At 34.7% G+C, this 20,071-nt stretch overlaps 1 protein-coding gene across 8 annotated transcripts in view; it reads right to left on the minus strand.

Moving 5' to 3' along the window:
• The window catches only part of CSMD3 (CUB and Sushi multiple domains 3), a 1,408,207-nt gene that overhangs the window by 239,906 nt on the left and 1,148,230 nt on the right, over window positions 1-20,071 (minus strand). For all 8 annotated transcript variants that reach the window (XM_037802758.1, XM_037802757.1, XM_037802756.1 and 5 more), the window contains 2 exons: window positions 17,214-17,401; window positions 4,644-4,838 (listed from right to left, as the gene is read on the minus strand). In XM_037802758.1, coding sequence (XP_037658686.1) covers window positions 4,644-4,838; window positions 17,214-17,401 — 383 coding nt within the window. The remainder of the gene's footprint in view (window positions 1-4,643; window positions 4,839-17,213; window positions 17,402-20,071) is intronic.

A 20,071-nucleotide genomic window follows, 5' to 3' on the forward strand; every position in this document is an offset into this window, starting at 1 on the left:
GATTTCAGAAATAAGTGGAAAACCCACAGTTCCACCACTGATCTTAGCACCATGCATCCATTCATGAAACCTTTAAGCAACCAAAAAATGCCAAGCACTCTTAGGCTCTAGAGGTATAAAAGATAATACAAGGTTCTTTGCAAAATTAACCAGCCCACCTATAAAGCGGTGATTAAGAGCACTGACTCCAAAACAAGACTGCTAGGCAAATGTGACTTCAAGCAAGTAACTGACCCTTTCTCTGTGCCTTGGTTTCCTCATCTATAAATTGAGAATATTAATGGTCCCTACTTAAAGGGGTTGTGGTGAGGTATAAAATAATATGTATAAAAGACTTCAAACTGTGCTCAACACAGATAAGATACTATTAACACTCATTAGTCTTCCCCCTTATGCTCCTGCCTTATTGAACTACTTGAAATTCTACCAACATTCCCTGTTCACTCTTATTTCTATACGTTTACATATGCTGAACCCTAAGGGTGAAATACACCATCTCCTCATATTCTGTCCTTTACCTGGTTCCTGCTTATTTAATACTTGTAAGATTCAGTTCATATATCTCCTTCATAACAAAGATTTCTCTGATATCTGTTTCTAACTAGGTCAGAAACACTTTCATGCTGCACCCTGAGTGCACTGCTATTATTTCTAGTAATGGATCAGACTGTAAACCCTATAAGGGCAAGGACCATTCATTCTTTTATCCCTATGTGGGGGTCCAGGGCCTGGGGCCCCTCCCTTCCATAGTGATTCTATGTATCAGCCTATTTGACCAGGACAGACCCTAAAAGCATCAGACCTCCTCAGGGGAGGAAAATATGTATTGTAAACAAAGCATTGAAACTCCCCTCTTCTGATCACTGTTGATAACAAGTCTCCACACCCTTATGTAACAAGACCTTGTCAAAACTCTGTTCTCACACTTCCCCTGTCCTAACCCTTATAAACCACCTTCTGGCAACCCCTGCTTTTGCAGAGTGCTAACTTTCATCTTTCTGGGCCCAAGGCCACTGTGGAACAAATCATCTCCTGTAAGTAAGTCCTGCTAAACTCACGTCTAACTCTGTGCCTGGCATATTCATCAGTCTGGGGGCTAAGCTGGGTTGGAACACTCTAATATTTAGGAGACTTAATGGTACCTGAAGTGACATTTGAATGACCGAAAAGAGGAATGAATAAATGATACAATCTCTATTTAGAATAATTGGCAAGCTAGTGGTTCTTTACTATTCCAAATATGTTTACGCCTAAGGTCTTATATTATAATTAGCCATCAATTGGGTGCCACTGTATGCTATAGCAATGGAAAGGATCAAGAGTATTTCATTGGTACTATGGACAGTTCTCCCCAAATTTTACAATTTACCTTTCCAAGTTCTGAGGCCTTAAAGGTAACCGGTGCTTTGCATATATCAGATCAATTTTTACCCAGGATATATAACATATAATTGCAATTGTAGATATAGATATTGATTCCTTCTTGGAAGTATGGGGAGAAGGGGGTGTTTGGCATGGTTTTTCTAATAAGACAAGTGAATCGGATACCTGAAGGAGGTGAGAAAACTAGCCAACCAGATAGTGGGTACAGAGCATTCCAAGTATACAGGACAGAAAATGCAAAGGCCCTAAGACATAATGTGATCAGCATACTGAAACATCAAAGGGACCAATGGGGATCAAAGAGAACACAGAAGGAGGAGAATAAGAGTGGCCAGGGTATGTACCAACAGATTAAGTAGTTTTTATTCTGATTTTGGAAGCCACTGGTGGATTTTGAGTAAATAAGTTTATGATCTGGTATATGTTTTAAAGATCACGCTGTTGTGCTCTGAAGAGACTGTATGAGGAACAAAGGAAAGAGGGAAACTAGTTTGGAGGGAGGCCACATGATAAAATGGGGATGGTACCCTAGATCAGGGTAGAACTGTGTTTATATAAGCAAATGCAATGTCATAAGGTGAAATAAATCAAGTAATGAATATTAAAGACAAAATATGGAATCTGGCATTGTTTGTGTTTTATTACCTTTTCCTAACCTAACATTGAGTCAGATGATGGGTAAGAATATGTGACTTTTACTGTAATATAGTGTGTTTATAGACTGAGTTTCAACCGTTACTTCCCAAAGTATGAAAAATAAGAAGTAAAGAAAGTACTTTCTAAACACTTTTGTGAGTGTGTAATCAAGTGGATTGAAGGAACAGATATCCTGCTCTGCTATCATTTAATATAGGTGACATTCTCATGAGGATTTATGGCAGGGTTTCTCACCACTGGGCAGAACTTAACACAGCATGCTATCATTTTAGATTGACTTTTGACAAATATAATCTCCCAGTGTCCAACTTAAGCTCTTAAAAACATTTTCTTCAGATTTAAAATGTACACTTAATCCTAAGGCATGATAAAAATCTATCTTCTAAAATAAACTTTGCATATTTTTTATGGTTCAATTCAATTTAGCAAAAATGTATTAAGAGCTTGCTTGCATGAATTAATGTGTTACGTGCTTAAAGAGTAAAATACATCCCACAACTTTATGGAATTTAGGGTCTTTTTTAGAGTTAGACTAAGGCAACATTACAAAAGAAAGCAAAATATGATTGAATTTCAGAGTTTGCACAGAATACAGTCACGCTGGTGTTTTACTTTTATGTAAATAAGTACATAAATTAAAAAAGCTTTCCTTATATTGGCATTTTGGGTCTAGTCTAACAGCCAACTCCCCACTTATTCTAAAACAAAGCTTACCAGACAATATTTCCTGACAATGTCCTCAGCTACTCTAGGCAGGATTCCTACAATAAGTTAAAACCTAGCATGAAAAGCAGCAGCAGACTAGCTACCTAATTTCCAAACACTGAGGAAATTAGAAATAGAGGCATAGCATATTAACAAATGATAAAGGCAATCACTGAAATTGATATTTTCATGACAAGTCCACCATTTCTTTATTTCTTATAGCAACATTTTGAAGTAAACAATTTCAATTATCCATATTTTAGAGAAAAGGAACAATAAACTTTGAATGTTTTTTATAACTTGGGTATGTACAGAAATCATATGTATTCACATACACATGTATTTATAATTAGTGAATAAATTATAAAACTCAGAATGATTATCATGAAGATCAGACAGCAAAAACCCTTGCTCTTAGCCATCAGATCAGAGTTGGATTTTTGTCACTGAAATCCATAACAAGGAAACAAGAAATACACTTTACATTGTGGCCCAATATAAACACGCATGCACTCACACATACATGCACAAACATGTGTGAGTATGTGCATTTTTAATTTTTATTTATCTGTGTGTATATGTAACTGAAAAAAGTTCCACAAAATAATATTTATCCTTACTATGTGCTTTTAATTCCAATATTTTTTTCTCCTCTTTTAAATTTTATTTTATTCTATTTGATCTGGTTCAATTCTATGTCATTTTTAAAAATGCCAGTCCCAACCCAATACACTGTCTTATGACTCTCTGGCAGTGACCCATAGTTTGGAAAATTTGCCCTAGATGATTTCATCACTGTGTTGATTTGGTATACTGCATTCATATCGTTTAATGACTGTGGAGTCTATGGCACCATTCCACAGTGAGGTCATTGTTTGTCTCTTTAAGACATCCTAATTCCTAGGAGAAATATATAGTCTTCTATATATATATTCAGATAAAGATTTGCACAAAACTAATTTTTTTTATAACATTTAAGTTACTGCATTTTTCTCCTTGTGTTGAAATGTCAGTTTCAGACTTTGCATTCTTTATTTATTCAGCCAGTATTTTCTGAGCACCTAATGTTTTCAGGTGCTGGGGCACAAGAATGAACAAGAAAAGCAAAGCTTCCACTCTCAGTTTGTCTCCTATAACGTGAACATTGCTTTAGAGATACTGTGCGGGTTTGTATATTTATGTCCCCCAGAAAAAGCCATATTCTTTAATGCATTCTTGTGGGGGCAGACATATTAGTGTGGATTGGGTTGGAACCTATTGGTTCAGTGTCCATGGAGATGTGACCCACCCAATGTAGGTGATAACTCTGATTGGATAATTTCCATGGAGGCGCGGCCCCACCCATTCGGCATGGGTCTTGGTTAGTTTACTGGAGCACTATATAAGCTCAGACAGGAGTTAATGGCAAGCTGGAGCTGAGACGGACATTTTGAAGATGGCCACTGGAAGCTGATACAGACATTTTGGAGAAAGCGATTTTGAAACACAATCTAGGAGAGAGCAGATGCCAGCCATGTGCCGTCCCAGCAAATAGAGGTTTTCTAGATGCCAATGGCTTTTCTCCAGTGAAGGTACTCTTTGTTGATGGACACTTTATGGCCTTAAGTCTGTAACTTTGTAACCAAATAAACCCCCTTTATAAAAGCCAATCCATTTCTGGTGCTTTGCATTCTGGCAGCATTAGCAAACCAGAACAGATGCCTAGGAATATAAGCACTTTACCAGAACAATTGCTTTACTGGATTCAATTAAAAATTCCTTGATGATGTTTGCTTTTTTCTATACCACATTTGTCGATTGCATGTTAAATAGTTGATTAAAAGAATACAAAACTGACTTTAAAAATTTCTTAGTTATTTATAATAGTAATAAAAACTCAGAAAAAAAATTCTTCTTACCATGACAACTTGGTAGGACTCTATTCCATCCAGGTCTTCCATCATCTCCCATGATACAGGTGAGTGTTGAATAACCTTGGAGAACATAACCAGCATCACAGTAATAGGTGACTGTTGATCCTAATTTATAATCCATTCCTAGTCTGGTACCATTCATTATATTGCCTGGATCAAAGCAGGACTCCCGTAGTTTTGCTGTAAAACAGTGTTGATAAAAAATGAATTTGTTTTAAAATGTTATTTTCTATGAAACCTTTAATGTTTCTTTATTTCTTCATCTAAACAAAAGAAATCACCCTTTCTGCCTCTGTTTGGAGGCTCAGAGTACAAAGTAGCCCTTACCCGTATCTGACATTTTTGTAATTAAAATTGATTAGTAAGAGGAAAAAAATCTTGATAGGTCTTCTCATTAAAATTTAGTGTCTAATACAAACACAGGGTATTTTAAACTATTATGTGCTATAATCCATGTATGCATAATTTAAATTAATTATTTTGGGAAAAAAATTGGGCCCCTTTTAATATTTCTTTAGTTAAAATATTTCCTTCCCCCCCAAATAATTTACAATCATCATTACTGATCCTAGAAATGATTCTGCTGCCTCTGTTGAGTTCAGTTTATTCAACATAGAGGAGGAAAGTAAAGGACGCTTTTGTGGACAGAGAGTCTATTCCAAAGTCAGGCACTTTCAAAGCTAGCAGGAAAAGATTTTTAGAAAAATAAAGTCCATTCACAACAAAGAAACTGTGTGCTCAGATGGTGAACAAACAGAACTGACAAATATTTTGAAAATGCATAGAGAAATAGAAAGATTAGTTAATCCATTGTTGCGGGTTGGCATTAGACACTTTGCTAACAGATCTGGGTGAAACCTTGAGATAATTTCCATTTTATTATTATAGATTAAATATAAAATAATAAAGAAAAGTGCAATGTAAGGCCACCACAATAAATCCAGGATTAACAAATGTGATTTTCTATATTAGAATTGATTTATGTTAATGAGAAATCAGAAGGTGGCTGTATCTTTGTATATGAATCATGGATCCATAAGAATCTAAGTTAATGTCTAGGTGCTTGGCTATTACAGAATTTATTTTATAATTTCAAAATCTGACTAATTATAAGCGCAAGAATATATTTCTTCCATTTATAAAAGTCTGCAAAGAGTTAAAAAATACTTCAAAGTTTATAAGAAATAATTAGAGTTCTGTGTTTTAAGAACATCTTATATGATTTCTCCCAGTACGTTGGAACCATACATTTAAGTGATTAAAGTGATTTGAATAGAATATCAGAGGAATGAAGAAGTTCCACCCTCTCTCTTCCCTTTTAACAAATACTTATCAAGAGTCCTCTACCCAACTAACTCTGGTAATACAGCAGTGGATAATCAGAAAATATTCTGGTCTTCAAGGAGTTTATAGGTTACAGTCTTTTCAGAAAATAATTATATTAAATAAGTACTTATGAGTGTGACACCTGTTGCAAATGGTGAAACGTTAAATGGGAACATTCTTGAAAAGTGACATCTAAATTGAACATTGTGAGATAATGAGGAGTTAGTTGACTAAGAAAAAGTGAAATGAGAGGTATGAATGGGAGAAGGGGTGGTGGTGCATGCAGGACAGATAAACTGGATTTCTGAGGCTTCATTCCAAAGTTGAATAACTTGATCTTCATCCAAGTGCACACATGCACACACGCACACACACAATTTATAACGAATCTTCCAGGATTACAGTTTTCCCTTGTTTGCCTCCTATACATTATACTCAGACTTCACTATAAAAATTGCTTCGCAAACCAAGGAACTATATTTCTTTCCAGATAAAATATTCACACAACACTATTTTCAGGAAAGAATCAGCAGGGTGAATACTAAATCTGGTCACTAAAAATGGGGCTTTATTTTTAACACTAAAGCTTCACATTGAGCCTTTCCTTAAACAAGCAGGAAAACACAATTAAACTTTCAGGCAGGACAGCAATCTAGCATTTATTGCTGGCCTTCATGAAACTGAACTTAGTCCCTTGAGGGAAAGGAAGGATTGAAATTACTGTTTAAAGGATTAAACTTTTTGACAGGCCTAACTGTCTAATATTCATTTACTCAAAAGTTTGCTTTTTCCTTCTTTAAAGTTTTACCAGAAGTTTCAGTGAAATGTCAGTGAAACTGTAAGGAGGGGGGAAAGGGTAGACAAGTTTAAAAATATTATCTCTGCAACAATTTTATATTGCTAGTCTCATTTTGAAATAATTCATTTATCTCATTATTGTATTTACATACTGCTTTAAATCCTTGGTGAATAGCTTTCTATGAATAATACTGCCCTGTTTATTTCCATGTTTGCCACAGAAATTACATCTGGAAAATTGGAAAACTCTTAGGGAATCCTTATATAAAGGTCTAGAAAGTAGATGGAAAGGTAGCTTTAGTTTTTGAATAAAATCAAAATTGATTTGAGGCAGACAAGTTGTTAACATTATTTTTTATGAGCTGTTACTTTTATTTGCTGTAATATAGTTTGTCCATTGAATAGATCCTGGGCAAAATAGTCCTTTGCCTTGTATTTGCCAAATAAAATGCAGCAGGAGATATTTCTGGTTCTAAATTATTTTAGTTTTCTTCTTAAATAATTTCTGCTGTAAAAAATTATAGATTCAAGTATATTTATAGTATATATATGTATTTATATACAACTTCATTGAAGTTTTATAAATGAGGATGGAAGCAAGCATAAGCAATAAAGTTGTCTTATGCAAGGCTTTATAAAAGGTTTACTAAAAGCGTTATCTAGAGTAAGTCAGGTCTTACAAACTTTAACTTTCCAGTGCTATCAGAAAATAATATGCCTAAGTCCATGAATATGACTGTATTATAATGCCAAAGGAAAATATTATTTACTGAGTAGAGCCTTCATGTTGGTTCACATTTTATCCTGAAAATGCTGAGATATTTGTCTATGACAGTTATGAACATTAGCGCTATATTACTTTATTAGCTTTAAGAAACTAGATGATTAAAGAAACATTTATTGAAATAAGGAGAGGAAACAGAGAGACTGAAAAGAAAGACTCAAGAGACCCTGAAGTGGTACTGAGAGTTTTCCAGAAAGACAGATTTTGAAGACAAGCTCAGAGAAATAATTGGGTTAGATCTGGGGAATGTCATAAGCTCAGAATTAACACCCTGAAGAGATATCATCAGGAGTATAAAAATAAGACATTTGTAATGATGTATCTGTGGGTGCTGTAGTAGTTATAGGACTCAAAGAGAAGCAGGATGAGCAGGATGAGTTCATGGGGTGAGTATTTCTCTCTGTCTTTATTCTTAAATTTTTCTTTAATTTTACTCTTAATGGTAATAATATATGCAGCATCGTGCAATTAATACTAACAATATAATCTGTTTTGTCATTTGTAAAATAGGAATTGAGATACATATCTCACAATACTGTTAATATAATTTTTTATTGTATTTTTAAGTGTGCCTTTTTGTTGGGACAATAGAGAATGCATTAAAAAGGGCTAAACATTGTACCTAAGATATAGTAGCTGCATAATAATTTATTATTATTATAAATTATTACTACAATTATCATTTAAACATTTTACATCTGTGGCCTTAGTTCCATGGCAGCAAAAATCTTAAGATTTTGGAAATAATGGAAACGTTGAAATTGATCAAGCTGTAAAATAGAGATGGATGTATATCTAACTGAGATATGGCAAACAAGCTTTATCTCAATTGCTTAGTTGCATGGATTTAGTAATGTCTCCCTGGTGTATTCCTTAGAAAAATGATTGTGAGTCCATGTCCAGTTTCCATATGAAAAATGATATAATGAATTTGCACTGTGTGCCATGAGCAGGGTAGTAAGTATTCATGGTATTGTTATCCTGTATCTGTTATTTCAGTGATTCCCAATATGTTTTACTTAATACTACTTCACAGCAGAAACTAATTTTGCAAACTTGCTAACAGACACTCTTCCTTCTTTTTAAATAGATAATATTTATAAGCCTGCTAACTTGCAGATATAAGTAGCTATTTCTAAGGAGGCAATTCTCATTTATAAAAATCAGAACAGAAATATATACATCTCTTAGGTCTCCTACATTTCAAGAATGTTGTTATTCTATGGTTCTAATAATGATGATTTAATAAAAAGAAATACCCATCACTAAACTCCATAAAACCAATCAATTAACAAATAATTATCAAGCAATTACTGTGTGTAGGCATTATTCTAGACATTCTGTGTGCAATGGTGAATGTTGCGCTTAAGAAGCTTAAATGTATATGTGTAGTGAGGTGAATGGGTGTGTACATAGCAAATACACCTAAAATAAGCAAGCAAATAAATAAAAAGCAACAGGTAGTGATATGATTATTTCATAGAAGACATAAATTTTTGAGATTAGGGGTATAAAATCCCAGAAGGAATAGTAAGAACAAAATAGGAAGAACAAAGAAAGAAAGAAAGAAAGAAAAGAAAAGAAAGATAAATGGACTAAATTCAGTAGATCAAAAATTCAGAAAAATACAATTTACATGCACCTGAAAACATGATGTCAGGTAAAACAAAAATAGCCAAAATATCTAGGAAAAAATGTCAAATTAATAATTGTAGTAGAATTTTACCCAACTATTTCAATAATTGCTAGATCAAGCAGACCAAAAAAAAGTGGAGGATATAAATATTTGACATACATAATTAGAGAGCTTAATTTAATGAACATATAAAACACCTGCACTCATCAATTAGATGATACTTTTCTCTAGCATACAGAGAACACATATAAAAATTGATCATATGAAAGGCCACAAATCATTTCTTAAGACATATCAAATAACTGGAGTTATCTGTATCCAACCACAGTGCAAGTAAGTTAGAAATTTACAATTAAAAAGACAGATTAAAATTTCATTTTGACATTTTAAACACTTCTAAGTAACCCTTACGCTAAGAAGGAATTGCGATGCAATAGGAAAAAAAACCAGATTTGAGTAAAACTCTACATACCAAAATATGTATAAAGCAGCTAAAGTTGTACTTAGAGGAAAATGTATAGCCCAAAAAGCATATATTAAAAGAAAAAAATTTGAAAATTAATAAGCTAAGTACCTATTTTAAGAAATTAGAACAAAGAAATGCAAATTCAGAGAAAAATACAAGGGAAGATATGATAAAGACAAACAGTGATATAACAACAAAAATATTAAGCAATGTTAAGAATTAAAATGTTAAGAATAAAAAAGTTGCAGCAGCAAATAAAATAAAAGAATACTGTGAAATATTTTATGTTAACGAATATGAAAACTTGGACAAATGAACTAGTTCTTAGAACACAGTTTTTAAAAATCTAAGGTGAAATAGAAAACCTGAATGGATTTATAACCAGTAAAATTTCATTACATCAAATCACTGTGACTATAAGTTTTACAGGGAAGTTCTAACAAACCTTTAAGAAAGTGATGAACTCTTTTTTTTTTTTATTTCATTTTGAAATAAATTCAAAGTTACATGAATAGCTGCAAAAACAATACTAGCCCCATAGACAGAATTCCATCATACCCTGACCCCCTTCCCCCGATAGCTCAATTCACCAACTTTAACATGCTGTCACATCACTATTTCTTTCCCTCCCTCCCTCCCTCCCTATCATCCATCATCTATTGCTCTGCTCTCTGAACATATGAGAGTTAGCTGCACACATCCTTGAACATACACTGTAATTCAAGTATGTACTTCCCATGAACAAGAACATTGTTATATGTAATTCCATTAAGCACAGCTAAGAAGTATAAGAGATTCAACAATGATACAATGCTTACATTCTATATTTCCTTTTCCTTATGTCTCAACTATGTCCCTTTGAGCCTCCTGTCCTCCACCCTCCAATCCCATCCAAGTTCATCCTTAGCATTCAATTGTTGTCTAGTTAGACTGTCTCTCTCTCTTTTTTTTTTTTTTCCTTTTTTCAATTGTGGAAACATATATACAGCCTAAATCTTCCCATTCCACCCCCTCCCTAGCCTTCCATTAGTGGGATTAATCACATTTAGAATGATGTTATGCTCTTTCCCATCATCCATTGCTAGAAATTTCCCTTCACCTCAAACAGCAACCCTACATTCCTTTCTTAACTTCCCATTGCCCCTTCCCCCATTTCTCTTAACCCAAACTCTAATTTCATCTCTAACTTCCCATTGCCCCTTCCCCCATTTCTCTTAACCCAAACTCTAATTTCATCTCTATGGTTATATTCTCTGATAATTTCTTTGTGTTTACTGTGGGGCTTAAAATTAACCTCTTAAATCCATATCAATCTTGTTTTTCTTTGATACCACCTTCACTTCAATAGGGCACATAAACTATGTTCCTATACTCCTTCATTCCCCCACCTTTATATAGTTGTCTAAAATTACATATTTTACATTGAGTTCAAAACCACTGATTTGTCCTTAGAGTTTGTGTATTTTTTATCATGTAGGAAGTAAATAGTGGAGTTACAGTTCAAAAATTATTGACTTGTATTTGTATTCCATTGTGTTTGGAGAATGTTCTTTGAGTATATTCAATTTTTTCTTTTTTTTAATTTCTTGAGGCTTGTTTTATGTCCCAGCTTATGGTCCCTTCAGGAGAAAGATCTGTGATCACTAGAGAAAAATGAGTGTCCTGGTGATTTGGGATGTAAGGTACTATATATGTCTGTTAAAATTCTCTATATCTCTTTCTCCTTTCTTTGTCTCTCTGTTGGTAAGGCTTCCTTTAGAATCTGAAGTCGGGCAGGTCTTTTATTGGCAAAGTCTCTCAGCATTTGTTTGTCTGTGAAAAATTTAAGCTCTCCCTCAAATTTGAAGGAGAATTTTGCTGGATAAACTATTCTTGGCTGGAAATTTTTCTCTCTCAGAATTTTAAATATGTCATGCCACTGCCTTCTTGCCTCCATAGTCACCACTGAGTAGTCACTACTTAGTCTTATATTGTTTCCTTTGTATGTGGTGAATTGCTTTTCTCTTGCTGCTTTCAGAACTTGCTCCTTCTCTTCAGTATTTGAGAGTCTGATCAGAATATGTCTTGGGGTGGGTTTATTTGGATTTATTCTATTTGGAGTTCGCTGGGCATTTATGCTTTGTGTGTTTATATTGTGTAGAAGGTTGGGGAAGTCTTCCTCAACAATTTCTTTGAATACTCTTTCTAGACCTTTACCCTTCTCTTCCCCTTCTGGGACACCAATGAGTCTTAAGTTTGGACGTTTTATTTTATCTATTGTATCCCTGAGATCCATTGTGATTTTTTCAATCTTTTTCTCCATTCTTTCTTTTGTTCTTTCATTTTCTGTTCTGTGGACTTCTAGGACACTGAGATGTTGTTCAGCTTCCTCTAGTCTTGTATTGTGAATATACAGAGTCTTTTTAATTAGGCCAACAGTTTCTTTTATTTCCATAAGATCTTCTATTTTTTTATTTACTCTTGCAATGTCTTCTTTATGCTCTTCTAGGGTCTTTTTTATGGCGCTTATATCCTGGGCCATGGTCCTCTTGATGTCCTTTACATCTTTTGCCACGTTTTTGTTCTTTGATTGTAGTTCTTTAATTAAATTTGTGAGATATAACGTTTCTTCCGAAATCCTGATTTGTGTGTTTGGAGCTGGATTCTCCATATCATCTGGTTTTATCATCTGCATTAAGATTTTCTGTTGTTTTTGGCCTCTTGGCATTTGTTTCGCTTGATAGGGTTCTTTCAAGTTGTATCAAAGAAAAAGGGATATCGATCTAATTTTTCAGAGACAGTTTGGTGATGTACACTTTCTCTAAGTAACCAGCAGATGGCATCTGTGAGCCACCTATATCCCTCCAGACAGTTCTCGCGTAGTGAGGGGAAATGATTCTTATGTGTTCAGTTGGAGAGCTCAGCCTGGGCGCGCTGCTGGAGTCGCCCACCCTGAATATGGGGCATGTGCACGGGTGGCCAGGGAGGAAGGGCAGCTCTCTCTTGGTGTCCCGTAAACCACCGGACTTGGCATAGCGCCCCTGGGTTCTCCGAGCGGATCCCCCCTCCCAGCCACGATCCTCCTTCAGCTGAGGGGGATGCTGTGCTACATCATCAGTGTGCGCCATCCCTCTAGGGAAGCCCTGGGCCGCTTGGCTGTGCCGCAGGGCTCTCAGCTCATTTCAGAATGCAGAATGTGTGAGGCTGTCTTTACTGCAACACCTTGTTGGCTGAGAACAGCTGAGGTTTTCTCCACAGAGAGAGAGCGAGAGACAGAATATTTCTCCTGATTCTCCCAAGGTCAGTTGTTGCCAAAAGCCTCTGTCTGCTTGTTGAGGATTCGCTGTCTGTATTGAGCAGTTACTATTAAAAGCTCACTTGGAGCTGGGCTGAGAAAGTGCATGGCGCGGCTTCCATGAGGGAGGGGCTCCCGGCTCTAGGTTCTTGGCTCTCAGCGTGGGTCCGCAATTTTACTCACAGATTTTATGCTGTGATCTCGGGCATTCCTCCCAATTCATGTCGGTGGAAGTTGAGTGTACAGTCACGTTTGTCTCCCCACTACCATTCCAGGTTATTTACTGGTTTTTTGTTCATTTATGAATTGTTCTGGGGGAGACTAAGTCTTCCACTTCTTTCTATGCCGCCATCTTCCCAGAATCCCCTGAACTCTATCTTATATAAACTATTCCAGATATAAGAAAAGTGAGAATGCTCCCAAACTTAGGTAGCTAGTATAATCCTGATAACAAAACAGACCAAGAGAGCATAAGAAAGGAAAATTATTGTAGACTAATATCATGATATTAGACACATTATATAAATTTTAGTCATTGATGATAACAAATTGATGGCAATTGATATCATGGTTACAAAAATTTAAATAATGTTAGTGTACTGAAATCAGCAAAGTATGTTAATAAAATAACATGAACAAACTGCTTTTATTCCATGAATGTAAAAATGGTTTAATGTTAGAAAATCTAAAATATAATATACAACATTAGGAGCTTCACAAAGGAAAATCACATGATCATTTTCAATAGCTGATGAAAACGCAGTTGATAAAATCCAATCCCTTTAATGATTAAATACCTTTTAGTAAACTAGGCATAGAAAGGAACTTACCATAATTGACAAAGAATATCTCTAGGTAGTGTAACATATTGGATAAGAGTGTGAACTCTGGAGCTTACTCTTTGAATCAAGTCTTAGCTCTGCTGTATGACCTCAGGCAAATTAGTGAAACTTATTGTGACAAAAGTTCATCAGTTATAGAGGTAAATGATTTTTATATATAAATTTCATTGAAATGTGCCTCGAAACAGCATGAACTAAAAAATGTTGGCCCTTATTTACATTTCCCCCAGCTGATACCACATATCATACTTAAAGATGCATCATGAGATGTATTTCCTTTAAAATAAAAAATGAAAGAATGATAATGACCATCACTGCTTCTTTTTTAGATGATACTGAGGTTTCCATCCAGGGCATTAAGGCAAGAAAAATAAATGAAAGATTAGAAAGAAACAGAAATGTTGCTGTTTGCAGACGTTATTAATTACACAGAGAGTCCAAAAGATTCTACAGAAAAATTTTGATAATGATAGCGTTAAGCAAGCTTGCTTGACACTAGGAAATTACAAAAATCCATATGGCCTTATCATTAACAGCAACCAGAAAACCTAATAATAAAAGGCATAATTAAAAGTAAATTTAAATTATAAGGCATCCAAGACTAAGATGAGAAATTCTTACAAAGAAAATTATAAACCTTTCTTGAAAGACAGTAAAGGAGACGTAAATAAATTGGGAGCTATGCCATATTAATAGATGGGAAAAGTAAATATCAGAAATATTCCAATTTATTCTCAAATAATTTATAAATCCAAAGAGGTTCCAATCAAATTCTAATGGGCAGAAGAAGCTTAATTCTGAAATCTAAGTGAAAGTGCAAAGGGTTAATGGATACCATGACAATTTTGAAGAAGAGTAAAGCAGTGTACTCAGCTTTCTTGATATCATGATGTAATGTAAAGCTATAGTAGTTAAGTTCAAAGAAAACTTGACATGAAGATAGGAAACATAAGCCAAAGGAATAGAACTTGAATTCAGAAACAGATATGCAGAAACCAGATATTGACAGCAGTAGCATTAGCAGACAATAAATGGCACTAGGCAATTGATTATCTTTCACATTGAAGGAATAAAATTAGGTTCCTAGCATACATAAAGGTAAACTCCAAATAGACTACGGACTCAAAGGTGAAACAAAATGTCTTAATGACCTTGTAATAAGGAAAGATATTTTAAACAAGATGTAAAAAGCATGGACCATAGGAAAATTTATATATTAAGATATTGATTTTTAAAACTTTTGTACAGTAAAAGAAATCAGAAATAAGGTGAAATCACTTGCTTTATTACTTCAGAAATAACAAAATCATTACAATATAGATAAGAAATTAAGGACTAATATCCACAATATATAGTTTTCCTATATATAAGTAAGGAAGAAACAAGCAACCAATTAGAAAAATGTGCAATGATGGGAATAAATAATTAATAAAAAGGAAACCTCAATATGCAAAAATAAAAAGGAAAAATATTCAACTTTACAGCAATTATGGAAAAGGCAATAAAAATGACAATAAGATACTATTTAATATTCATAAGATTGGTAGCTTTTGAGTTTGACAAGAGCACTGGTTTTTCAAAACATTGAGTTTCTGAAATCCTCCTCTAGTTTTGAGAATAGAAATTCATACAACCTCTGTGGAAAGTAATTTGGCAATATGGAGTTAGATTTACAAGATTTGTACCATTTGACCCTGTAATCCCACTGCCAGATATATGAGCAGTTTAGACAGATGCTCACAGATAAGTTAAAGAAAGCATGTAAAAGAATGTTCATTTTATCATCATTCATATCTGGTTGTGAAAAATTGGAACACTCTAATTGTCTATCAACAAAATTTTATAACTTAACAATTATATGATTAAATACTAGTATATCATAAAGAAATTAAAATCAATAGATTAAAACTACTTATCTAATATTGATAAATCTCAAAAACTTTGTAAGGAGGGATATCAATTTTCAGAACATTATATACCTGATGGATATATAAAACTTGTGTGGAAATAGGATAAAGGATATATACATGATGGGAAATATAAAAAAATATGCACAAGCATCCATACACTGAAAAAATAAGCACTAAATTTAGGATTAGGATGGATGCTGTCTTGAAAAGAGCAGGATTGTCTGAAAATGACCTTGACTGCTCACTTTGGGTTGCTTGGATAGCCAACTAGAGGTTCAACTGCCTATCAGACTTGTGGCTTCCTAACCCACAGTCCCATAGTCTAAGCTCCCCAGACAACTCCTATAAACAGCTGGCACCTCAAAACCATACTGCCTTGTGTCAAGCAGCCAGTGATTCCACTAACAAGGCTATTTTCATACTTTGTCTTGAAAGATGGGAGACCCATGGGGAGCTGGATCTTTCACTAGAATGAAATATACGCTCTGTCTATTTCCACATATATCCTGGAACTGGTGTGCATTCCCAAGTGTTGATAGGTTATTGGAGGAATCCAAGCATCTGTGCCTTGCTGACTGTCCTTAATGAGTTTTCCCTTTCATCAATAAAGCATCCCTTAAATCTTGTCATATAAAGTTCTGGAATTTATCCTGACCTCTTGTGATAGCCCTAAAGACAAATCCCTGCTGACACTGCCAATACAAAAGGCATTTCAGTCACATATGCAATGTTTTATTTCTTAAAACAAGAATAAAGAAATGTGGCATCAATATTAAGCTTTGATAAGTTGGGTGGTAGATACTTTTAAGTTTGTTTTAATATGCTTATAATTTTCACTTATTGAAAATATTTTTGTAATAAAAAATAGACATGGTAAGTAACAAGTCCTAGGTATGTATTTTTAGATCTCAGTTGATAATTTGAGATGAACTATCAGCCTGTCCTTTAAGGAATCAATTATAGAAAAATAAATTTTAAATTTAAATTGCTAAGATACAAATTTGTTCCTATAGGCCTTGAATATAAAACTTGAAAAAATATACTTATAACCATCAACAGGCATTCAAATATTGGTTCATTTAAGTATATGAAGAAATATTCTGAAGCATTGCAATAAACATTATATTTTGTTCTGAATATTGACTTATTTAAATATAACATTCGGATCTGTGTTCTTATTACTGAGAGTAGTTTCTGAATAAAAGTACTTGGGTGAATCTTTAGCTTCCAAAACATGAGTTTTGTTTTGTTTTTTAATATTTTGTGGTCACAGCCAATTCCTGCAGCATACTAATTACTAATTTGTTTGCCTGACACATTTTCTTTGGTAGAAATTAAGGAAATGCTAATTTCCTTCGCACTACAGTGAGAATCCTTTTATGAAATAAATTGTAGGTAGTCTGTGTTAAAAAATTGCACATATAGACAAACTATTGATAATGGACAAGATAAAATTAGTCTTCCCTTAGAAATGGCCACAATTTAAATCATGTCACTGAAATCAAACATTCACATTTACCTTTGTACTCTAAATGAAATCCAGTGTAACTAACAGACCCATCGCTCCGAAAAGCCAAATGCATGGTATTTGAGCTGCTTTCTAGTCTCTCTGGTAACTTGCTGTCTTGAAAACTTCCAATCAGTGGGCTATTACTGTCTGGTCCATCATATATATAAAGGAAGTCATAGTTAGGCTCTATGCTAAAACTGAAAAGAAAAAAAAGGTGGGTTTGGGGAAGGGAGAGAGAGAGAAAAGAAATTAGGATGGATATTATGGTTATAAACCATAATAATCATATAAACATGTATTAATTCAGTAAATATTTTTTTTAAATAACAACAGACCCAATCAAAATTAGCTTATCTGAAAATTTGCCTGACAACACCACAGTGGACATGAATATTAAAGCAGTAGCAGAAAAACAGAAAGATTAAGATGTCTTGATGTTTTCAAATATTTCTAAGTTGGCATCATACAACTTACAAATGATTGTAAGATAAAGAGATTGTTGATGAAAGAGCTCAGCATTTTGAATCAAGTACCAATAAAACACTGCACATTGTATTAGGTATTCTTTTTCCTGAAAGTAAGTATATTTCCTCCTTTTAGAACTTAATGTAGGCGATATCAAACAAATACACTGTCAAAATTAGATAATGTGTGAAATAAGGACATTTTAGTATGTAAATGACTCAAATCACTATTTTAAATATTGCAAAATTTGCACATAAATTTGCCTAAACAACCTTTAAAAATATGAGAATTTTCCCACAATGATTATAGAATCCACACTTTTAGAATGCAGGCACAATGCAATCAATTTGTCTCCCTATTACTTAACACAAACTATGTCAGAGGGACACAGAAAAGTTTAGACTCATGAGGGTCATTGAGAAAAGTCAACAAATACATGATATAAAATGAAACCAGTAAAGTGCGTCATCAGTGGAGAAACTATTTTGTCAAGTTTTATCATCTTTGCATCTGAACAAGAAATTAGTTAAGTGAGCGATATTATTTCCAACTCTGTAAGTATAAATCCTAAGTCTTCACATCAATTCTAATTCTTAATATATGCATGTACAAGGGAGAAGAATCCAGCTACTTAGTTTACTTTTACAATAATGGTAATGAAGAAAGATTGGGATAATGAAGAGATTCCCAGCCTTTTCACATATAAGAAAATTGGGAGACCACAGAAAAATTGAGACAGCACCACATTATTGTATTGTGTTTAAATTAATCCCATTAATTACACTTAAAATCTTTCAATGTATCTAAGGCCTAAATTTGGGAATTGTAGGTATAACATAGCAGAAACTAGAAGATAAGTCCTTGTTTCATTACTCTACTATGTTCTGTGACAAAACACAACTTCTGTGATGGTTTGAAATTGTTTGCACCCCAGAAAAACATGTTCTTAAAGTTAATTCATTCTTGTGGGTGTTGATACTTAAGTTAAGGTGTGACCCACCTCATTCAGTATGGGTGGGTCCTAATCCTCTTACCGGAGTCTTTATAAGAGAATGAAATTCAGATAAAGAGAAAGAAAGCCATGGAAGCAAGAAGCTGGAATCAAGGAAACCTGGAAGTGAAGGGAGAAACCAGCAGACACTGCCATGTGCCCTGCCATGTGGCAGAGGAGTCAAAGATCGCTGGCAGCCAGTCTTTGGGAAGAAAGCATTGCCTTGATGATGTCTTGATTTGGACATTTTTCTCAGCCTCAAAACTGTAAGCTAATAAATTCCCATTGTTTAAAGCCAACCATGTCATGGTATCTGCTCTAAGTAGCCTAGGAAACTAAAACCAATTTTTGTACCAGCACAGTGGTGTGTTGCTACGGCAAATACTGAAACTGTGGAAACAGCTTTGTAATTGAGCAATGGGTAGAAGCTGGAAGAACTGTAACATGCTTGATAGAAAAGGCCTAGATTGTTTTGAAGAGACTGTTGGTAGAAATATGGATGCTAAAGTTACTTCTGATGAGACCTTAGACAGAAATGATGAATGTGTCATTGCAAACTGGAAGAAAGGCAACCCTTGTTTTTAAAGCGGCAAAGAACTTGGCAAAATTGAGTTCTGGTGTTGGAGGGAAGGCAGAATTTGAAAGGGATGAGTTTGGATATTTAACTCAGGGGGTTTCCAACCAAATGTGGAAAGTGCAGCTTGGTTTTTCCCTGCAGCTTATAGTAAAATGCAAGAGGAAAGGGATATGCTGAGAACAACTCCTGGGCACAAAGAAAACAGAAATTGACGGTTTGGAAAATTCTGAGCTTCCAGAAAGCGAGTTCCCAGAGAATAGTGCTCCATATGAGGGTCTAAGTGAGCATTGGTCCAGTCATACAATTCAGTGCAAATCAGGATTGGAAACAGTTACACAGAAAGGATTTGTGGAAAGTTCTTTCGTCTGATGGTTTGGACCCTTGTGTACTGCATGCAAAGCCAACAAGTTTGTTTGTGGGATCTGTAAGAATAGAATCACTGCCGCCCTGTACTAAAGGGACAGAAAAGGGAACTATTGAAGGAAAAATCATTTCAAAAGCAGAAATATGGAAGCTGAGGTATGGACCGAAGACAACTTCTCAGACCAAGAGAGCAAGCCCACCCATGTGAGTGGAAAAGGTGACTATGCCCTTGGAGAGGGAGGGCCTTCCACTCTGTTGTTCAGGAAGAGTGTTAGCATCCCAATTTTCTCAGATATATTGGTGTGGAGAGTCTGACTGCCACACCAATGCTTGAATAGGTGGAACTTTCACCCCAGTATTTGGGGGGAGAGTAGCATCCCAGTAGTTGGGGAGAGCATGACCACTGTGCAAGCACCTGGAAAGGTGTGGCTACTGCTCCATCAGGCCCGGAGGACAAAACATTGTTCTATA

This window comes from Choloepus didactylus, chromosome 14 (assembly GCF_015220235.1).
Source record: "Choloepus didactylus isolate mChoDid1 chromosome 14, mChoDid1.pri, whole genome shotgun sequence".
NCBI classification, from domain to species: Eukaryota; Metazoa; Chordata; class Mammalia; order Pilosa; family Megalonychidae; genus Choloepus; species Choloepus didactylus.